The 21794-nt window shown below is 42.7% G+C and overlaps 1 protein-coding gene across 1 annotated transcript in view; it reads left to right on the top strand.

The window, feature by feature from the left end:
• The window catches only part of LOC146867923 (protein-arginine deiminase type-3-like), an 84810-nt gene that overhangs the window by 44185 nt on the left and 18831 nt on the right, over window positions 1-21794 (top strand). The window contains exons 11-12 of the mRNA XM_085608650.1: window positions 861-1015; window positions 14622-14766. Coding sequence (XP_085464776.1) covers window positions 861-1015; window positions 14622-14766 — 300 coding nt within the window. The remainder of the gene's footprint in view (window positions 1-860; window positions 1016-14621; window positions 14767-21794) is intronic.

The raw sequence follows: 21794 nt of genomic DNA on the forward strand, positions 1-21794 counted from the left end.
GTTCCTTTTTTCTCACAAAGGACTGCTAAATCCCAACACAATCTTTGTCACCCTCACAAGAAACCATAAAGAGAACACCTCCTCTGCCTCACAAGATCTCCTTCCACCCACAAAAGACTGCATCATCATCTAAAAGTGATCATCTCAACACAACTAGGGAACTTGTCTTGTTACATTCAAAACTTTCACTCCGATCCAAAACCATTTCACCCTTCACTGTGGACCCAGTCCCTCCCTTGGCATCATTATAAAAGATCTCTTCATCCTCCATATATACCTCATTGCCCTCACACAATATTTGTGCAGGCCTCTCTATGGCCTCAAGATCCCCAGTTCCTTCTCAGTCTCACAATAGACATCAGGCCTGATTTAGTGTTTGGCAGATCTGATACTCAGTACAAATGTAACAAGTGGCAAATTATATAATGCGCTTGTAATATTGCAGACAAGATATCCATCATGTTTGTGATAGAGTATTTAATCCGCAAAACTCTAAATTAGGCCCTTCATCTTTCCATGAGACCATGACGGCCTAAAACAGACTGGACATTCAAATTAAACAGTTTTTATCTTGTAAGAGGCTATTAAACCTCAGCAGAAACCTCTGCACCTCCCAACTTTACAAAAGACCTTGTGACGTTCCAAACAGACCTCTTCTTGCCTCCATCATGGCGTGTTCTAAATCTCTGACATGACCTGCAGAGGTGATGACTGTACACAGACTCATTGTAAGACTCCTCGTTGGATGTAATACAAATGTGTGCTTTGATAACAGTTTTTAAGATACTTCTATTTCTCTTAGAATCTAAGAGGATTTTTCTAATTCTGTACAAAAACATCTATCCTATACCATTCTCAAGGGGCCAGATTTTGGCTATGTGACAAGAGAACCAGAAAACCCCAAAGAAATCAACAGCCTGGACTCCTTTGGCAATCTTGAGGTGTGCCCTCCAGTGACAGTGAACGGAAAGGAGTACCCATTGGGTAGGATCCTGATTGGTGGCAAAAATCCCACGTAAGTGTGTGAGTGAATGAAGGCAAATGGTTCTACCATAAGAGGCCTGAGTGACTCAGAGTTACCAAAGGGATAAGATGAGGAATCAGACAGGAAGAGAAAGGACAGATAGGGTGGGAAAGAAACTTTCATGTTATGAAAAAAGATGGATATAAGGTAGGCAGAGAGAAAGCGATGAGAGGAATGGACACATATATATGGAGAGATTCTTAACAGAGGAATGAGAGGAAATTGGAAGAGGAAAATCACATAGATGAGAGAAGTGAGGGCTATGGGGCGGAACATGGCAGAGAGTAGAAAGCAATTCAGGGTTAAAGATTTAAAGAGCGATGAGGAAGAGAACACATGTATGGAAGAGGGATAATGCAAACGTGAAAATGATAGTGAGGATAGGGAGAAGAAATAATATGCAAAATGTAGAGAGGGAAAGAAATCGTACATAAAGAAAAAGAACTTGTTCAGGAATGGCATTTAGATGATATTCTCAAACTAATTTATACGGAATTGTGCGAAAAGATCAATGATTTCTAGTGTAAACATTTTCCAACTTCATTAGCCTGCAGAAAAGGTACGTGATTATAACATGCTAATAGACATATTAGTTAGCCTGTTCAAAGTATTACCTTGCTAATGTTGTTGCAACCCAGCTTGATCAAGATAATGGCTTGTGTGATGTAAACTCCCCAAGCAATTTATATGTGCGCTGCACAACCCTCCCTGAGGTCACTGGGCACCCGACCTGCAAGAGCGGTCCCCGTTAACTGAGTTAGGAAGCATAAATTGACCACCATAACAGAAGCACAAACAACCAGTCTCTGGAACAATAAATTATATGGGGCTAACGTATGAGAGGCTTGCGCCGCGTCACTTTTGTTTACACTTCTGCGGCAAAAGCTCTTCTCAATCATATCTATGAAGTCACGCAAAGTAACTTTGTGTGGCTTTGCATGGCCTCAGAGATACGGAGTGAGACAAAGCAGCACAAGCCGCTGCTGTTGCCCTAATCTGCGCCAGGGAGGCATTCCATGGGTGTTGCAGTAGGTTTTCTCGTGTAACACCCATCGACTTTGAGGCCGCCCCAGATTTATTTAATCAAGTAAACCTGGGGCAGCTCTAAAACCTTAGGCCTCCCCAGAGCAGTTGTAACGAGGAGAAATATTTTTATATTTCTCCTCCTTTTTCCCTCTTTCCATGTGTCCTGCATTCTGCAACAGACATGGAAAGAGGAAAACGCCTCTCGGTATTGTTTTTGTGCTCAAAGGTGACCCTTACTTCACAAAAACAATCTTGCATTCAAACCAGACACTCTTGCACCCTGGTGCTAGGGTGCTTGCATTGGCGCTAGGCAGCAAATTGTGCACTATCTCAGGGGAAAAGGAATGCACCCTATTTCATAAATACAGTGCATTCCTGCCCTTTCACGCTGGTGTAGGGCAGCACAGCAAGAAGGTTTGCGGTGCTGCCCTACATCAATTCTCTGTAAATGAGGGCCTATAATTTGAAACCCAGCACTAGTAAATGACCCATATCAGTGAATAGTATATCCGTAAAACATACTTGGGACTACAAAGCCAAAAATGATTTACACCTTCCGCTCAGGCAGCCCTACCTCACAGAACAAGTCATCTGTCAAGTACCACTGAGTATGCTCACCATAGAGTTGACTCCTGAAATAAGACCTCAATAAGACTGAGCATGAAAGGATGTGTCTGCTCAGTCTCTTTTGCATGACCACCATAATGTCACCTTAGTGGAGTGGGGCTTTTGGAGATCTGATCTGGAAACACATAATAGCCTCAACTAACCCCAGACTTTCATTCATTCGTACATTTTCTACACAACCATTATGCCTGTCTAAATACACGCTCTCAAATGACCACTAATCCTATCTCAGGTCTCGTTCCATTCTACATGTGCACAAGGAGAAACATGGACACTCCGAAGTGGACAGTCCAAAGAGAATAATCCACCTTCCAGAGAGAAAATGTAAGGTCTGAGATGACAACTTGGTGCCGACAAACATTATAGGTAGCCTAGTCAAGGTATTTATGTGCTGCAAATCCTTTTATTTAATTTAGCCTGTTCAAAGTACTGACTTTTTTCATAGAAAAACTGTTACTGTTTACTAGCACAGCAGTTTCCTTATTTCATATCTTTTAATAAAATTGGAAAATACAGTCTCTACAAAGCACATGGAATATAGGGATATGTACCTTTTATGGGTAATTATTTATTGGTTAAATCAGCACATGTAATATGAAAAGGACATCTTAATTTTGGGACATCTATGGCCTAATTTATAGGTGGGCAATAAGGGACAATCTTCCCCCAAAATAAAGGATTTCTTAACTAACCACATAAACAATCCAGATTCCAGCGCACATAGAAGTTGCAAATGGTAATATTTTTAATGGTTGTTTATGTGCAGGAAGGGACACCTTCCTGCACATACACAATCAGTCATGGCGATTTGCTGTTTCTATGTGTGCTGCGAAATGCAGCACACATTGAAACAGCAAAAACTAGGAGAAATTAGCGATAAGGGATAATACCATGTTTTCTCTGGTCTTAATTTTGACACTGCCTCCTATTTACGTCTCCCTTGTAAATAGGGAGCAGCGTCAAACTCGGTGGGTGTTGCGGTGGAACGCCCACCACAACACCCATTGCAAGGCCCTTTCACTCAAAATGTTGCGTGAAAGGGGGCCTTATTTACTTACTTAACGTGGCTTAATGCCGCCTTGTAAATAAGACAAAGGGTTTATTGCCCCAGGAACGTCATAAAAAATGATGTTCCCCTGGCGATAGGGGCTTGTAAATATGCCTGTAGTGTCTGGAGTCAATGACCAGCAAGGCGAGGAATTCGTGGATGGTGTCGCAGAAGCCAGGGTGAGGTCCTGGAGGTCTGCAGACAAGGGTGCTTCTGATGGTAGACTACCTTTAAGGACGTCCAACATGGCGCTCCGTTTTCGCACCTTCTCAGAGCATTAGCAGTGGCACAGTGATTATGAACACGTGCAAAGGAAGCATGCATGAGCACTTATGAATCACTTCTTCCCCACTCTCCCGAGGTGGCAGAGAGTGGGTAGGTTGTTTGCCGCAACCATCACTACGATGCAGTGAGTACTTGATAAATGAATTTATTCACAGGTCATACATTGATGTTAAAACTGCAGGACAATTATGTCATGTTTAATTCTTTACTGTCATTTTACTAAATGAGAGTTCTCTCTGATTTCACCTGAGGAGGCCTGAGAGTCACCCAACTTGGGTGGTACCAATTCCCTCCAGCAAGTGCATGAAATCTACCTGCCTGCATTTACCCTTAGATGTGTCACTCACTTGTCACTCATATTTTCTTCTTCCTTTTTCACTGCGCAAATTGCACTATACTGTGCACAGCATGTTGATGAATCTGTCGCATGCTGAGTGAGAAAGAGAATATGACCTATGTGTATTGATGTTTTTATTACAGGTCTGCATTTTATAAGGTCCACCACATTTAGTGTTTATTTGTGATTGGATTATCCCTGATACTAACCTGTATTCCAACCACTGTGGAGATGATAGAATTTTCTCCAGGCCTGATGAATTACCACTTGATGCATTTTTTACAAACTATGCAAGAAAAATGTTGACCTATGACTTATTAGAGCTACAAGAGATCATTGTCTCTAAGGTTAGCCATTACTGTATTTAACCAGACAAGTAGATTCACCCATTAAAACGTGTTTTAGAGAACTACCTAGTCTATTTTAACACTATCTTGACGCACCTACACCTCACAACTCTCATCCACACTACGCGGCCTTACACCCCCACCTCACATTATGGCTTTGGAATGAAAGCTCTCCAATAAAGAGCCCCTTTACAGGAGCTCTTTGGGCATTGCAGCCCCGGCCCAACGAGGAGCAAGCCCAATAATGAAGCATGGCACCCAACTGGGTGCGTGAGTGCCCAAGTTCCTAAAGGAGCGGACCCCCGTACGTTCAATTACATATCTGACCGACTTCACATATTCTCTCTCTTACTTCTTTTAAAGAACTGCATAACCTTCTGACATATTTGAGATGTATTATGGGCATGTATGCTGAACCTACAAGCACCCCTGGTCCCTTCTGTTCTTTGATACATACTTACCCACTTCCTGCCAGACATCCTGGATTGCTGAACACTGCCAAAACATGTGAATATTGTCTGCCCTCACCATTACAAGCCTTCTTTTCCCAGCCTCGTAGTCATGATAGCTTCTTCGGCATCCGTTATGCCCTGTGCACTGTGAATATATGATTTATTTCTTAAGGGAGCAGATTTTTCTGAAATCCACAAAGTAGACATCGATACTTGCCATAAGTATTTCAGCTCCAGCGACGACAGGTCCCTTTTCAGTGTTTCATCTGGCAAGACATAAGCTCTTTTCCTACATTTCACCAGCATTCGGTACCATTTGGATACTTCTCTTCTCTGAGGTGGACTTCCGTGCAGTCTTTCTTCCTATTCCCTATTTCCTTCCCCGTCTTTTCCCAGTCCATGCGCCCAACTTGCCAGTTGGTAGTACTTAAATTTAGATAGACTATTATACGTTAACCCACAGAGATATTCCTAGGCGACCAGACAATTTGATGATCTGTCCCCACTTGTTCACGCCAGCTTTGATTAAAGGACCTACTAACTCATCCTGTAGACATTCTGGTGTTCCAGGTGAGCCTCATATTGGTGCATACTGGCTATAATAAGGTATTCCCAACTCCCATCTAAACTGGAACCAGAGCTTCCAGGCTGCAGCTAGAGTCTTCACCTTAAACATTTTAAAATATTTTGGGTGTCCAAATTTAAAAAGAAAGTAGTCACCTCCCTGCAGCAGCTTTTTCATAAACGCTTGGATTAGAGTAGGGAAAACAAGACCGTCAGATAATTGAATTCTTAAATTCTTTAGCTGAAAAGCCCAGCATACAAAAGTCTGGAACTGTTATGCCTCCTTCCATTTCATTTCTACTAAGTTTCCTCCAAGTAATACGCAGCCCTTTGCAGGACCATATAAAGCTGCTTAGCTCGCCCTGCAACTTTGTAACCCATTCTGGTTTGAGAAATAACGGAATCACATTCAAAATAAAAGTAAAATTTGGGAAAATTTTCATCCTGATCACATTGGTCCTTCCTATAATCAAAAGTGGGAGGCAGCTCTATGATCTCAATAGTTTCCTAGATTCTATCATTTTATGTAAATCCTGTTCCTTCTGAACCCCCAAGTTTCTTTTTCATTTTTCACCCATGGTAGATTGCAGTGGGTGTTCCATTCCCTTATGTCAGTCTTTTGTTGATTGACCAAATATGCGAAGACCCTTCTAAAGTCTTCCAAGGTACATAATATCATCGAGAAGGGCCCACCTAAATCCCATGTATATACTATTGAGTCCTCTGCATAAAGCACACTTTCGCACCCAACCATTACATTTGAAATGCGTGATGCCCTTATTGCCCCTGTTTTTGTTTGCTAAAGGTTCGATGTATGAATTGAAATGCAACGGCGACAGCGGGCACCCTTGTAGCGCCCTACTCTCTATATTGATCTGTTTGGTTACGTTTTCGCTACAATCCTGGCTGTCGGGGTTTTTACAGAGTGACATAATTGCTCTTGCAAATTCCTCTGCCAGGTTATATTGTTAAATAACATAGTCTAGGAAAGGCCAGCTTACTTTATTGAAGGTCAGGATTGTTAGTGCGGAACACGTTTCTATAATCATATCTATCACACCAACTAAGCGGCCGATTATAATGTCGGGTGGAAAGCCTCCTTCCGACAGTCAAAATCTCCTCGACCATGTAGGAACCCTTTCAATCGACTCAGTCGGTTTACATTCCGACAGACCGATTACGATGTTCATGGTCAGAAAGTAAACCACGCGGTCATTCCGAATCGGTTCCAACTGGCTCTCGAAGTGTCGATCAGAACCGCATTGTGCTCCTCTATGGACAGCGTTTCTGACCGACCATGTACGATGTTGATTCCCAACAGCCTTTCCGAGTCGGCCTGCCCGACACAAAAAGGCAGTCGGAAAGCAACTTTGAGGGCCATGAGGAGGGCCCCCATGCCTCTGCGGTCTACGGTTGGTGGTCGAGGGGGTAACTAAGGGACCCCCTCGGTAAAACCCTGCACTGTGTGACAGGCACAATGGGGTGCCTGCAACAGGGTGCAGGGTTTTACACACACACCCTTTTCCCCATGGGAGCCTGTTGTTACAGCCGATTGGCGGGCGGAACACGAGCTCCCATAGGGAACAATGGAACTCCGACCGAACAGTGTTCGGTCGCGTTGTAATGGGTCGGACGGAACCACCGACCACGAGTCAGTCGTCCCCATTCCAAGACGGTGTCCCACCCAACATAGTAATTTGCCCCCAAGTTGTGTGTAAATTCGTGAAGCTGTCGTCTCTTGATAAACATCTTCTGATCTTCAAGCACTAAGGTCCCGATCACCTTCTCCAACCTCTTTGCTAACACCTGCGTGTACATTTTATTATCACTATTAAATAATTATATCAGCCTATATGATTCGCAAGTCGTAGGGTCTTTTTTTGGATTCAGAATTATGCTGATTGTAGCCTCATTCCAAGATTGTGGCAAAAAATGTCCCTCAAAGAAAACTGTTTAATAAATCAGTTAAAGGCTGAATCAGCTTGTTTCTTAGAACAGTATATAGTTAATTTGCTAGACCATACGGACCTGCCGCTTTCCCTCTTTTTAACTACTTTATCACCCCGCATTTCCTTCATACTGATCTTCTGATTTAAACTCTGCTTTGCTTCAGTTTTCAAAGTTGGCAGAGCATCATTCCCAAGACATTTCTCTATCTGGGCCTCGGAGACTACTAAATCCTTTTTATATAATTCTTGGAAGAAACTAGTAAAGGCCTGTTCTATATCGAAATCTTCTGTACATTGTTTGCCAGTTTCTTTATCTTCAATTTCCTTGATAGTGTTTCTAGAGTGCTCCACCTTCATCTTCCATGCCAATAGCTTCCCACATCCCTCCCCATATTTGCAATGAGCCAATTTGCTAGCCTCCAATTTACTTCGTAACCTCCCTTCCAGAGAATCAAAATATCTCAGCTCTTGCATTGTTTACCTTATCCTGTGCATCGACCTGATCCGGAGCATTGTGTTGAAAGCCTGCCTCCTCCTGAAGGCTCTTAATCTTAGCTTTTAGGTCCATTAATTTATTCTGTGTGTCCTTATGTTTTTTTTGTTGCCTGGCTTATTATCCTGCTCCTAATGACTGCTTTATATGTGTCCAGGATTGTATTATGGGACCAAGATACTATTTAATTTAAAGAATTCTATTGTGTCTCTTCTCAGCTTTCCTGCCACTGCCAGATTCAGCAATAAGGCTCTGTTTAGGAACCACCTAGGGGTAGGGAGCTGGTGTTTTGTCAAGAAGTATTTCTAGCCTCACTGCAGAGTGATCTGAGAGATGTTCCGGCAAGTACTCCACTCTTCTAATTTGTTTGCCCAACCTAATGTCCACTAGAAGAAAATCCATTCTGGAGGCATGCCCATACTTTTTCTTATGTGAAGTAAAACGTTTATCTCTATAGGCACTCTCTCTCCAAACATCAATTAGCCCCAGATCTTTAATTATCAGCCTTACATGCTTCCTCATCTTAGGGGATCTTGTCGCGTTTGTTTGAGTAGATTTATCTGGGTCAGAGTTCATTAACACATTAAAGTCCCCTCCTACTACTATAGGGACCATAACCTCCAGCAACTGACAAAACAAAGCTCAGAGGGATGCTGGATCATCAATGTTTGGCCCATGGTATCCTACAAAGGCATACCATGCAATATATATTTTGACTTTAGCAACCAGCCATCTGCCTTCTGGATTTACTGAGCATTCACCCAAAACTGCCTTCACAGATGATCAGAACACACATAATGCTACACACATAATGCAAGTACACACATAATCCTCAACCCATTTTTGCTTCCTTAGAAGATCAACCCACTCATCCTGTACCAAGTGGGTTTCCTGTAATATAATTAATTATCTGATTACCTTAGATAGTTTAGAAATCTTCTTATCCTATTATCTACTCTAACACCATTTACATTCCATGTCAAGAACTTCACTGGTGTATATCCTACTGAGACTGACATTTTATTCTAGGGAGATATGTTTTTACTTGATGTAAGCGCCGTACTTCTTTATCCCTTAGTCTTATCTCCTGCAAAAAAGGACCTTTATATATTATTTTATTTTTTTCCTCCCACATGCGGCCCCACCCAGTGATTACTTATCAATCCACCTTCTTTTTGTGTCTGAGACCGCGATTGCCCACCATGGGGAACCCTCCCTGAAACCATATTGTGTATTCTCTCCATTCCCTTTGAGCCCTTATTTTCCATTGGCGCTTTGATCTACTCCACTAAATTTTCTACCTCGTTCGGGTCCCTTATGCTGTGCATTTTATTTTTCCACATGAATTTTAGAGCGGCGGGGAATCTCATTTGGGCAGTGGGCAAGTTCTTCTGGGATATACCTCCCCAACTCCCACTGTCTGTCTTGCATGGCCCTAGAAATATCAGACCTTATACCGAAAGATCATTCTCCTTTTGTGTAGCTTCCAGCTTTAAAGGATTCCTATACAGTTCTCTATTTCAGTGAATGTGTCTTACAATTGTTCATAAGTTTCCTTGGGTTCTTCCTCTATAAATTCTTTGTGAAAGGGTTGCAATGAACCCTTTGTATATCTGCCTCAAGCTCTATGGGGTCTACAGCAAGGATAAAATATTTCAATACATTTGTCATCAAACACTTAATATTTTGTCCTTCTAAACCTTTTGAGATGTTCAATACTCTGACATTATTTCATCTCACATTATTTTCCAAGGATTCTATTTTGTCTCTGAGTTCTTTCTCTCCTGTTTTCAAGCTCTGAATTTCCCCATGATTGACTTCAACCTCTCTGTGGAGCTCCTCTAATGAAGCCTCCATCACATACATTCTCTCCATTAAGGTGTTCATTTTGACTTCAATGGCAGTTCAAATTGCTTGTATTCTTCCTTGATTCTTCTACGATATTGTGAATTTGCCTCTTATCTCTTCTGTTAAGGTAACTATTAATCTCCCAACACCATGCTGGATTTTAGAGTCTTGAATCTCAGGACTGAAACTTTGAAACTGTACTCAATGGGGCTGTACTTGTTAATCCACCTCCTCTCCTGCTAGCACCTGGTACCTATTACTTTCTTCAAAGATCATCCTGTTACCCTCTGCTCCCTGCTTCTCCGCCTCCATTGTGCTGATGGAGCCACCACCATTTTGTTTGCCACATGCTTTTTTGGGACTGGACCTTGAAGAAAGATCTTAGGGAGGTGGGTGACCTTCATGCACTCTGCTGATTTAGACCCTCTACCCAGAGATTCTTTAGATTTGCATTTACCCCAGGGCCAAACAGAAACTGGACTTAGGGTCATCCTTTCCACTAACATCCTGGATGGGAGGAGACACCACGACTGGCTTCTGAGTCAACTCCCCAGTTGTTGTCTCCAAACATATGTTTCTATTCCTCAAAGCAAATCAGTTTTTTCTCCGCCCAATTCAGCCTCCTACAGTTCCCCAGATCCTTCTGGCACTCACCTTTCCTCTTTCTCTCTCGCGTCTTGAAAGGGGAGTTTAAAGGATTCCCAGGGTTTCTTCTTGCTACCTTTCCTGATCTCACATGCTGGAGTCATATGGCTCTTATCCTCCTTCTTCTCACTAAACACAGTTTTTGCAGGAAACTGAGCTGGGGATACCCAGCCAGTGCTGAAGATGCCTGGTATGCCCCGAAAACAAATCTGCACTGAGGCTCTCTGATGCTTACGGAGTCTCAACATCGCCTCTGCACACAGCCCGAGATCACTACGGTCCACAAGGGTCAGTTCCCCTCTAGACCTCTGCCGAAAGCTCGTCGCAGCAAGTTAAACACCCTGCAACTGCACCCCCAAGACACGTGAGCTTAGTCCATCCCAGAGAGGCAGGTGGTTTCATTTCCTTATGTGGCACATTCCCGTTACAACACTACATAGCACCACAGAGAAAGGAGAACTCCTGGCCAGCACTCTCTGCTGGCCGCCATGTTCCCACTTCAGTTGCCTGTCCTTTACAATGCTACATAGCACAGCAGACAAAGAAAGCTTTACAGTGTAATTTGTAATGTATTTTATTTTTAAGGAATTCAATAAATAAAATCTTGGATTTCTGAAATATCTATAGCTCTTTCTTTATGTTTTATCTTTCACTATCTTGGTGTCTGATGTTTTCTTTTCCCCATTTCTCAGATTGTTCTCTTGCATAGTGTTTATCTTTGTATTTTTCCATTTTGTCTGCTATTTGCCCCCTTCTCCTCTGCTTGTCTGATCCTTGTCTCTTTTCTGTGTCTCCGTTTTTTCACTTCCCTTCTGGATAACCTTTGTTTATCTCTTTATGCTTTCTTTGTTGTATCTACAGCCTTTCCCTCTTTTACACATGCTTGTTCACTGCATCTTTTCTGCATCTCTGATCACTGTTTCTAACAGGCCTGATCATTGTCTTTTTCAAATGTATAGATACTCCAATGTCGTATCTTAGCCACTACATCTTATGTATGTACACTGTGTCAGATTGTTGTCTCTTTTCCATGTGTTGTAACTTTTTCTTTCCATTAGGATAAATATTGATATTGTCACTTATATGTGATCCAGGTCTTTATCTATTCCTCCTCCATCTGTTCATTTTTGCCCCATGTGATCTGTACCTCGTGGGCTGTGCCTGATTGCTCTCTGTCTCTCTCACTCTCTCTCTCTCTGTCCTCCTCCCACTTTCTCTCTGTCCACTTCTGCCCCTTCTCACTTTCTCTAATTTCTAATCCCTTTCTTTCTTTCATTTTGTCTGATAATTGTTTCTGCTTTTTCATAGGTGTCAGTATTTATTTTATGTGTAGTATCAATATTGAATTGCTCAAGTAGAGCACGATATCATTACAATATAGGACAGACAAGCAATTAGGACAAAAAATGACTACTAGACACAAATCAGATTTGTGAACAGAGCCTTAAGAAATTACCTCCAATACTTTTGAAGTTTAATATTTAACAACAAGATTTATATATTCTTTATGGCGACCAACTAGATTATCCCAAGAAGCTGTCAAAGAATAGTATATTAAGACCTACATTCCAAATAGAGACAATGAGCCTCTTAAGAACCATCAACTCTTTTATCATCCAGAGTATCTTGTCAGAATGCAAATTCTTGGCATTAGAAAACATCATTAAAATAATAATTTTGATGTTAATCTGAAGTTCACAACCACACAGTTTGCCATGGCTTGGAGATCATCCCTTATAGATTGCATATGGTATGACAAGAAGAGATGAAGCCAACTAGCCTAACCTGCCCACATATCCTCAGGCATTAGAATCCATTAGATCGAATTTAGCAAGTTTTGCATATAACCGACATAAAACAATTTGTTACACCAATCTCAGTTTACAATCTGGTCCAATTCATCTGAACATCAGAACCATACCTGCCCCAAGAATCTAGCAACACATTTCTGCTGATCTCTTATCTCCAGATTGCTGAGTTCTTTTGAAGCTATGCTGTGATTTTTGTCACAAAAAACAACTGTTCATAGATAGTTGAAGCCTTCAGTATTAAAACACCTTTCAGATTATGCTAATTCTCATAAACAACCATTAATCAGCTCCTCATCAGCAAAGCTCACCAAAGATATCTCAATCTATGTCATTGAATACATTCGCCACCTAAGTACTCTACAAAACATTTTGTATATCCAGACCCACCTAAACATAAGGGTTGGTAGAGCTTATTTCCTCTGTAACATTTAAAAAAATACCCAGTTTGTTTTTTCTAAATAAAAAATATTCCATAAAGCCCTTGCCTGTTTAGGAATCTCACCCACTGTAGACATTTCCAAACTGCCTATAAAACACGTGGGGCTTCATTTATACTCAGGTGTTAACAGCCCTAACGTTAAAAATTGCTGCCCACCTCCTGGACACTCAGTTCCCCAGCCTCATTGGGGAAACATCGGTTACATCACGGTGTTTACACCTCCATACCTTTACAACACGGGTATTCCAACGGAAGTCATTACAATGACTTGCGCTGGATGGCGCTCTAAGGTAAGGAATAGTATGATTTACTATTCCAACACCTTCCATATTGTAACGTAGGCTGGAGTTGGAATAGTAAATCATACTATTCTTAAATCCAGCGCCCTCCAGCACAAGTCATTGCAACGACTTGCGTTGTAATGCCTGCGTTGTAAAGGTATCGCTGTGTAAACACCGCTATGTAACGTCGTATATCCACCTCATTGAGGGTGAGGAAACTGGTGAGTGTCCGACAGCGAAGCATTAAGCAGTTCTGCTACTGGAAACACTGTCCCAGTAGGTCAGTGGCTAGAGAACCAGCCCTCCAAGCAGCATGATAATCAGATTTTAAATATTGAGTTAGCAATACTCCTTCCAGCATGTTTGTGTAATCTTATAAAATCCTAAAAGGAGTTCTGGCATTAAGAAGCCCATTAATTTTATGAAGAAGCTCTAGAACTACTTTTCTGATCTTGCAATCTTTTGAATTGATTTTATATCTATCCTCCAAGGTTTTCATGTATTTTTTACCTTATAGTTTCTCCAATGCCCACTTTTTGTAGAAATGTGCAGTGCACATTTCGAATACTTGTAGTAGCAAAGAGTATGGAATACATATACTTGCATTATGTTACTGTGGTATGCTTTAGTGCCTCGTGCGTGATAGTCTGTGTGACAATTTGGTGTGCGTAATAAAAGTAGTAGAATAATAAACGTGGTGCAGTGCTCTATTTTTATTTGAATTCAGGTCGCAGTTTAAAATAGAATTCAAACAATGAGGGACGAGCGTGCAAAGGAAATACTGAATGAACTACTCAAACCTGAAAAAAAACAAGTTCTGCTTTCTGAAGCTGTCCTTTTAATTTCCTATCCTCATTTCTTTGCGAGTTATATGATCGTATTTCTTCGAAAGAGTGATACAATATGTTTTTCAGGCAAAAGTACTTACTGATATTTTCTTACAGCAACTATAATACTGCTCCATACCAAGTTGTGGTAGCCCATCCAGTCCCAAGTTTCCCTGCATTCTGATGTTTGTAGATTTGTTTTCCCGATTAAAAATGCAAAACAACAGTTACCAGAATGCAAAGTAAAAAATATTTTTTAAGAACTACTTACATGTTTCCTTTCTCATGTTGCATCTTCCTTTCCTTTTTGTGATCTTTTGTGCTCCCTTTTCTCTTGAGTCAGAACAAGTCTCTTTTCCATCTGATATTTCCCTTGTGTTGCTCTCTCTTTCTGATTCTCTCTATCTCTCTCTCTATCCTCTCCGTTTCCTCCAAGTGCCTGATTAAGTCTCTTGTCCTTTGTGTTCTACTTGTCTGACTGTTACTTTTTCAGATATGATTATTGTCTCTTTCCTTATGTCCGGTCTCCTCCTTTGCTGTGTCTCATTCTTGTCGCTTTCCCTTACTTTTGTTAATATTGTCATTTTTGACTCTTTTTCTTGTGTTTGTTTCTATCAGAAATGGTGGACTACAGATGTCCAAGGTTGTCAGAGACTTCCTTAACGCACAAAAGGTACAGCCACCCCTGGAACTGTGGTCTGATTGGTTGGAAGTGGGTCACATTGACGAGTTCTTATCATTTCTGCCGGCCCCTGACCATAAGGTATGTTTCAAATTGAATGACATGCATGCCAATAAGAAAGGCCGTAGAGAAAATCTAAGCTCTTTGCTACTATATTGATTTCTTCTGTTGGCATCTTAATTCACTCATGCATCCTTTGGTGGCTTGAAGTATTGTCTGTAATATTTAGATTACAGCCATCTTTACCTCACCCCAATTCCTTGTGCCATTTGAGCCACCTCTGTCTCTGAGGCTTCTCCAAGCCTGAAAGAAAGTGTTTTAGTTTGCCGAGGTCCCAATTCACATCAGTTCAATGCATCCTTCCTGACACTGCCAAACAGGTACAAGGAGAGTAACAAAATCCCCAAAGCAATTTATGGGGAAAATGTTCATTATCAATAAGCATTACACTCTTACGACCAACCCTGGCAAGCCTTAGACTCCAGCTCCCATGTTCGTCTTCTTTGAACCTAATGTTCTACATTCCACCTTCCAATAGAATAACCCATACAAGCCAATTAAGACAGTGTAATATGCTTGAAACATGCCTACAAACACAACATATCTCTCTTCCTAAAAAACCCTTCACAAAACATGACAAACAAATACAGCGCATGCACAATTATTACCCATACTTTGCATAAAATTAATAAAACTATTGACACACTCTAATATGCTGTCCTCAGGGGCTTCATCCCACACTGTTCTTGATATGCCTCAAACTCTTCTGAAATAAACTCGGGCCCATTGTCCATCAAACCTCTTCAGGGTACCCTTCTCCACACCTCCACACAGAATTCAATTGTGGTGCTAGACTTCATCTCACTCACCAAACTCACCTCTGGCCACTTAGAATGATAATCTACCATAACTATGGCAAATCTCTTTCCACTACTTTCCAACGCGAACAGACCACAGATATCGAACTCTAATTTCTTCCACGGGTGATGTGGAAATGCTGTGGGAACAACCGGTGTCTCTGTCACACCATGAGACTTATCACTACACACACAACACACACCTACCTTTTTACATACCTTTCTACATCACGATCAACCCCTGGTCACCAAAAATCCTCCCTCACCTTCCTCTTCATTCTTGACATACCCCCATGACCTTCATGTAAAAATTTAAACAACCTTTCCCTTAATTTGAATGGTGCCACTAGCTTATTATCTCTCCTCCCAACCCCATCCTGACATGACAGTTCCAACCAAACATTTTTATAATTCATCAATCCATTCACATCTTCCACCACTGACCAATCTTTCGGTAAATTATTTATGAGCACTTGCATCTCCTTATCCTTCACATACTTTGCTTTCCACTCCTTTTCAGAAATGGCTTTCCCACTTGTGCATGTTACATCTGCAACCATCCATTCCTCCTCATTGTCTTCAGAATCCATTTGCAACATCAACCTCGATAAACAATCAGCATTCACATTACTAAGACCTGGAACATATTTGATCTTAAACATATATTCTTGCAATCTATAAATCCACTTTCCAATCCTCGGCGAAGCACGTCCCACTCCTTTTGCAATGGACACATCAATCAGAGGTTTATGGTCCGTATGCAATTCAAACTCCCTTCCCCATACAAAATTCTGAAAAGGCTGGACTACTCACCAACAAGCCAGCGCCTTCTTCTTAATAGTTGAATAACTTGTGTCCGCGCCCCTCAGAGTTCTGGACAAATGCTACCACTCTTTCTTCTTCCTTGCACACTTGCATCAACACCACTCACAATCCATTCATGCTAGCATCTGTGGAAACAATGCTACTCTCCTGTGCATCAAATGGTTTCAACTCCACAATATTCACAATGCATCTCTTAATCTCATCAAAAGTTAGCTGATATTCACTCGTCCACTCATACATCTGGCCTTTCTTCGTCACTGCTCTAAGAGGCTGTGCTTTATCTGAAAAATTCCTAACAAACTTGGGATAATACTCCACCAAGCCTAGGAATTATCTCAGTTGATCTTTATCAACTGAGCGTGGACCCCTTTCAATTGCCTCCATTAATTTGATCTTGGGTGATATTCCATCATATGACATGGTGTGGCTAAAATACTCCACACTCAGACAAGCAAACTTACATTTGCTAGCTTCCACAGTGAGACCTGCCTCCTCTAAGATCCCACGCACCTTCCACAACAACTTATCATGCTCTCCCTTACTTGACGCCCATACCAAAATATCATCTTGTAACACTCTCACGTTTTCCACTCCACCCAATAAATTCTGCACCACCGATTGTAACACCACCGGAACGGATGCCAGTCCAAAAGGCATACAAACAAAACAGAATCCTCCATCTGGCATTATAAAAGAAGTCAAATGCTTTGACTCTGTGTGCAGCAACACTTGATGATAGGCGCTCAAGAGATCGAGTGTAGAATAAAATGCCCCTCCTTTCACACCAGAAAACAGCTCATTTATATTGGGTATAGGATGGTCATCCACTCATTTATTGTTATTCAGATCTCTCAAATCCGCACATATCCTTATACTACAATTGGGCTTAGGAGCAGTGACCATTGGACTTAATCACTTTGATGACTGTATTTGTTCGAGGATATCCTTTTTCAACAATCTATCTAATTCAGCCTTAAGGGCATCTTGTAAAATAACTGGCACATTACGTACTTTGTGAGCCTTAGCAACAGCTCCTTTTTTTAGAACAATTTTGAGTACAAATTTCTTTAAGCATTATAATTCATTTCCAAACAAATTTGGAAACTCTTTGCGCCACACATCCCCTTCATCATGTGTCATCCACATCACCTGTTCCTTTGCATTTGGATTCAGCACCATATTTAGTGGCCTCTGCTCTCTCCATCTAAGCAAATCCTTTTTCTACCAAGTACACACACCAGGTAGTAACTCTATCCTTAAAATGCAAATCAGCCTGGAAACAACCCATAATAAGTAACCTTGACCCTCCATACCCCATCAACTCCACATTGGGTGTTAACAGCTCCACTTCACCCAGATCACACCAGATCTCTTGATTGATCAACAGATATGGTGAACATGAGTCCGCCCACATCTCAACATCAACCCCCCATTACAGACACCTTACATTTAGGTGGGCAATACTGATCATCTTTAGGGACACCTGTATGAGTTTCACACACTACCTTCATTTCAACATTGCCCAACATCAAAGCTTCAACTTCCTCCTTTGAACTACTTTCTTCATCCGTGTCTCCTTCCCTTTGCTGTTGCACCCAGTTGATTCTTTCCTTCTGATCGGTTCTCCTTTGGTTGCACATTCTAGAAAAAAATGACCAAACCTATTACATTTTTAACATCTTGCCTTTACAGGTGAACAATTCCCAAACATAGCAATGTGCTTAAAACTGCCGCATCTATAGCACATTCTTCCCCTCCCTCGGCCTACTAAATTTACTTCCTTGCTTCTGTGAGTTCTCCATCTTATTCACCACCTGTGCCATAGCTTCATTTGATCGCTTTTTTCCTAGTTCCCTTACATAGCGTGATGTGTCTTCTATACGTTTTACTACCACAATTGCCTTCTCCAACGCAGGTTCTTTCAATCTTAATAACTTCTCTAGTACCCTCATGTTAACAGTGCGATTTATTAGCTGATCATTGCACGTGGTTCCCTAAATTTAACGTAACTGCTAAGGTTTGCAACACATTTACATATTTTTGGTCAATTGACTCCTGAGCAACCTGCACGCGTGAAAAGAACCTATGGCGCTCTACCGCTAGACTAATCTTTTTCTCATAATGCAATTCGAGCGCTCCCACAGCCATTGAATACACATAATTTCCTTCTCCTTCCTCATCTGACCCCGCCTCATCATCCACATTGTCTTCCCGACACTGTACCATCTTTAAAACCTTCCTTCCCTCAATCCCCAGACTGTGCTTCAACATGGCTAGCCTTCTCTTTGCGACACAAATTACACCTCCATCTGCTTCAAGATAAGTTTCAAAGGCCTCTGGCGAGTAGTCCCATGTCATGACCCCATCTCCAGGGACAGCCAGCAAAACTACAGGGGCCCTGACAGACTTCATTGATGTGTACACCCAACAAAAAAATGTAAACCAAAGACAGTTCACAACACAACAAACTAATACAATAAAAGTAGTCACTGTTGTCCACATGTCCTTCTTCCGCACCACTTGTGTTACTTTTCACTTCCAGTATTTATGTATGCATCAAACCTGGCTCCCAAAATACTCATGGTGACAAGCCACCAAGTTCACATACTAGTGTTCAACCTGTGCTTCCTCTGATTGGCAACAATGGGTACCTTTCAACACCGTTGGCCAATTACTTTGTTCAATATGTGAGGCACACTTCGTCCTGACAGCACAGAGACAGCAGTTGGTGAGTGACCTTGAGGAATCATTTAATACACACAGCACTGTTGCTACCAGTCGCTCTCGCCACTGGTGTAGCCACTCTTCACAGCTCACTTCACCTTCGTCTACGCAAACTCTGGTAAAAGGCAGCGCACACGGGGTCGCAGTAACATGTGCCGCTAACGCTCAGAGTTCATGCACAGCTGCTATACACGCAGTGCGCTTGAGATCATGGTCACATGCACTCCTCCGCAGCCCACTATGATGTCACCCACTCTCAGGCCGGCACTCGCGGGTCGTGTGGAGTAGAAGCAAGCACAGGGAACAGGCACTTCCCTGCTCTAACCCAAACACATGCTTCCCTGCTCTCGCGATGTGTTCAGGCACACTCTCACTGTTGATTTTGGCAAATATTCCCCAAAATCGCCTTATAGTGAGATGATGACGTCAGCTCTTCCCACTGCAAGTTTCGCTGTCCTCATTATCACCAAACACACTGGTTTCTTTTCTAGTTGGCCTGTCTTGCACCCATGACGCTTTCCTGGGTGAAATGTTGCTCGCCTTCCAACTTCAATTTAAGGTTGATCCGGTGGGACACATCCCACCTTCGTCACCATTAAAGAAATCCCCAAAGCAATTTATAGAGGGAAATCGTCTTTATTAATAAGCAGTAGATTAGTACTACCAACCCTGGCAAGCCCTAGACCTAACGTTTCACATTCCACCTTCCAATAGAATAACCCATACAGGCCAATAAAGACAGTGGAACATGTGTGAAACATGCCTACAAATACAACAGAGAGGGCACACCTGCCATCATGAAAATGAATATAATTTCCTCTACCATAGTGATAAAGACAAACTGGTTGGTGACTGCCAAGGTTCCAGCGTGGCTACAGACTGCAAATGCTCATAAAGATGATTCTGCAGCTAAAAAAGCAGTATCAAAGTGGTATCTCTTACAAGCTACTCAACTGTTTGTTAAGTGACTCCAGAAAGTCTGGAGAAGGGAACCTACACCGGACAACAGGACCACCTTCAAGCTGGCCACCCGGAAGCACCACCAGCTGATCCGCGCCGCCAAGAAAACTGCATTCAAGGACCGGCTGGACAACAACGCACACAACTCCAAGGAACTCTTCAACATCGTGAAAGAGCTATCCAACCCCAGCGCAGGAAACAACGACATCACCCCATCGCAAGACCTCTGCAACTCCCTCGCTCCATACTTCCACAACAAGATCGCGGACATACACAACAGCTTCAACAACCAACCAACGCACACCAAGACCGAACAACCACCCCCCACCACCACCCTCCACACCTGGACCCCGGTCAGCACCGAAGACACCATCCGCACGATGAACTCCATCCACTCCGGATCACCGACCGACCCCTGCCCTCACCACGTCTTCAACAAGGCCGACGCTGTCATCGCACCCCACCTGCGAGACATCATCAACACATCCTTCGACACCGCAACCTTCCCTGAGAGCTGGAAGCACGCCAAACTCAGCGCTCTACTCAAGAAACCCACTGCGGACCCTACCGAACTCAAGAATTACCGCCCCATCTCGCTCCTCCCATTTCCTGCCAAAGTCATCGAGAAGACCGTCAACAAGCAGATGGCCGCCTTCCTCGAGACGAATGGATCCCTCGACCCCTCACAGTCCGGCTTCCGAGCCAATCACAGCACCGAGACCGCCCTCATCGCCGCCACCGATGACATCCGAGCCCTGATGGACAACGGAGAAACAGCGGCCCTCATCCTCCTAGACCTCTCCGCGGCATTCGACACTGTCTGCCACCGCACCCTAGTACAGCGCCTCAGCAACGTCGGAATCCTGGACAAGGCGCTGGAATGGATCATCTCCTTCCTCGACGGAAGAACACAGAGAGTCCGCCTACCACCGTACAAGTCAGAGGCCACCGAAGTCATCTGCGGCGTCCCTCAAGGATCCTCACTGAGCCCCACCCTCTTCAACGTCTACATGAGCCCCCTCGCGGCCATCGCACGCCAACACAACCTCAACATAATCTCCTACGCCGACGACACCCAGCTGATCCTCTCCCTGACCAACGACCCCGCCGCCGCCAGAGCTAACCTGCACGAAGGGATGAAAGAGGTAGCCGAGTGGATGACGACCAGCCGCCTGAAACTGAACTCGGACAAGACGGAGGTCCTCATCCTGGGCTCTTCACCCTGTGGTAAATATTCTTTTTTACCTTGACTGAATTTCATGCGGAATCTAAAATAAAGTAAAATAGCTCAGAATAACAAGAGGCAGAATCCGTGGTATAAGAGATTTTCTGAATGGGCTTTATTCCAAAATGGCCGACTCGAGTGGCGGCCTTCAGGTTCCGTCACCACGAGGGTTCAGGAAGTGAAGTACAATACTTTATTGACAAGAAGTAACTTTTATAGTTCATACATTACAATGAAATGAATGCAAGAGGCGTAACAATTGATAAGAGAGATGACATAGTGGTACGTAATCGAAACTAGGCGTAATAAGGAGCAGAAAGAAACATGATTGGCTCTGATTATCATGCATAGGTGGATCTATAAGATAATACTTAACATAGATGCGCGCGCAGCAGCATGACGTGTGATTGACGTGCAACTAGGGGGTGAAGGGGACTTGACATTTAGCTCTACATGTGGAGACGAGAAGTCTGGGGGGTCAAGTCAACCTAATCCCAAATCATATCTAACATCCTATG

This window comes from Triturus cristatus, chromosome 1_2, assembly GCF_964204655.1.
Source record: "Triturus cristatus chromosome 1_2, aTriCri1.1, whole genome shotgun sequence".
NCBI lineage: Eukaryota > Metazoa > Chordata > Amphibia > Caudata > Salamandridae > Triturus > Triturus cristatus.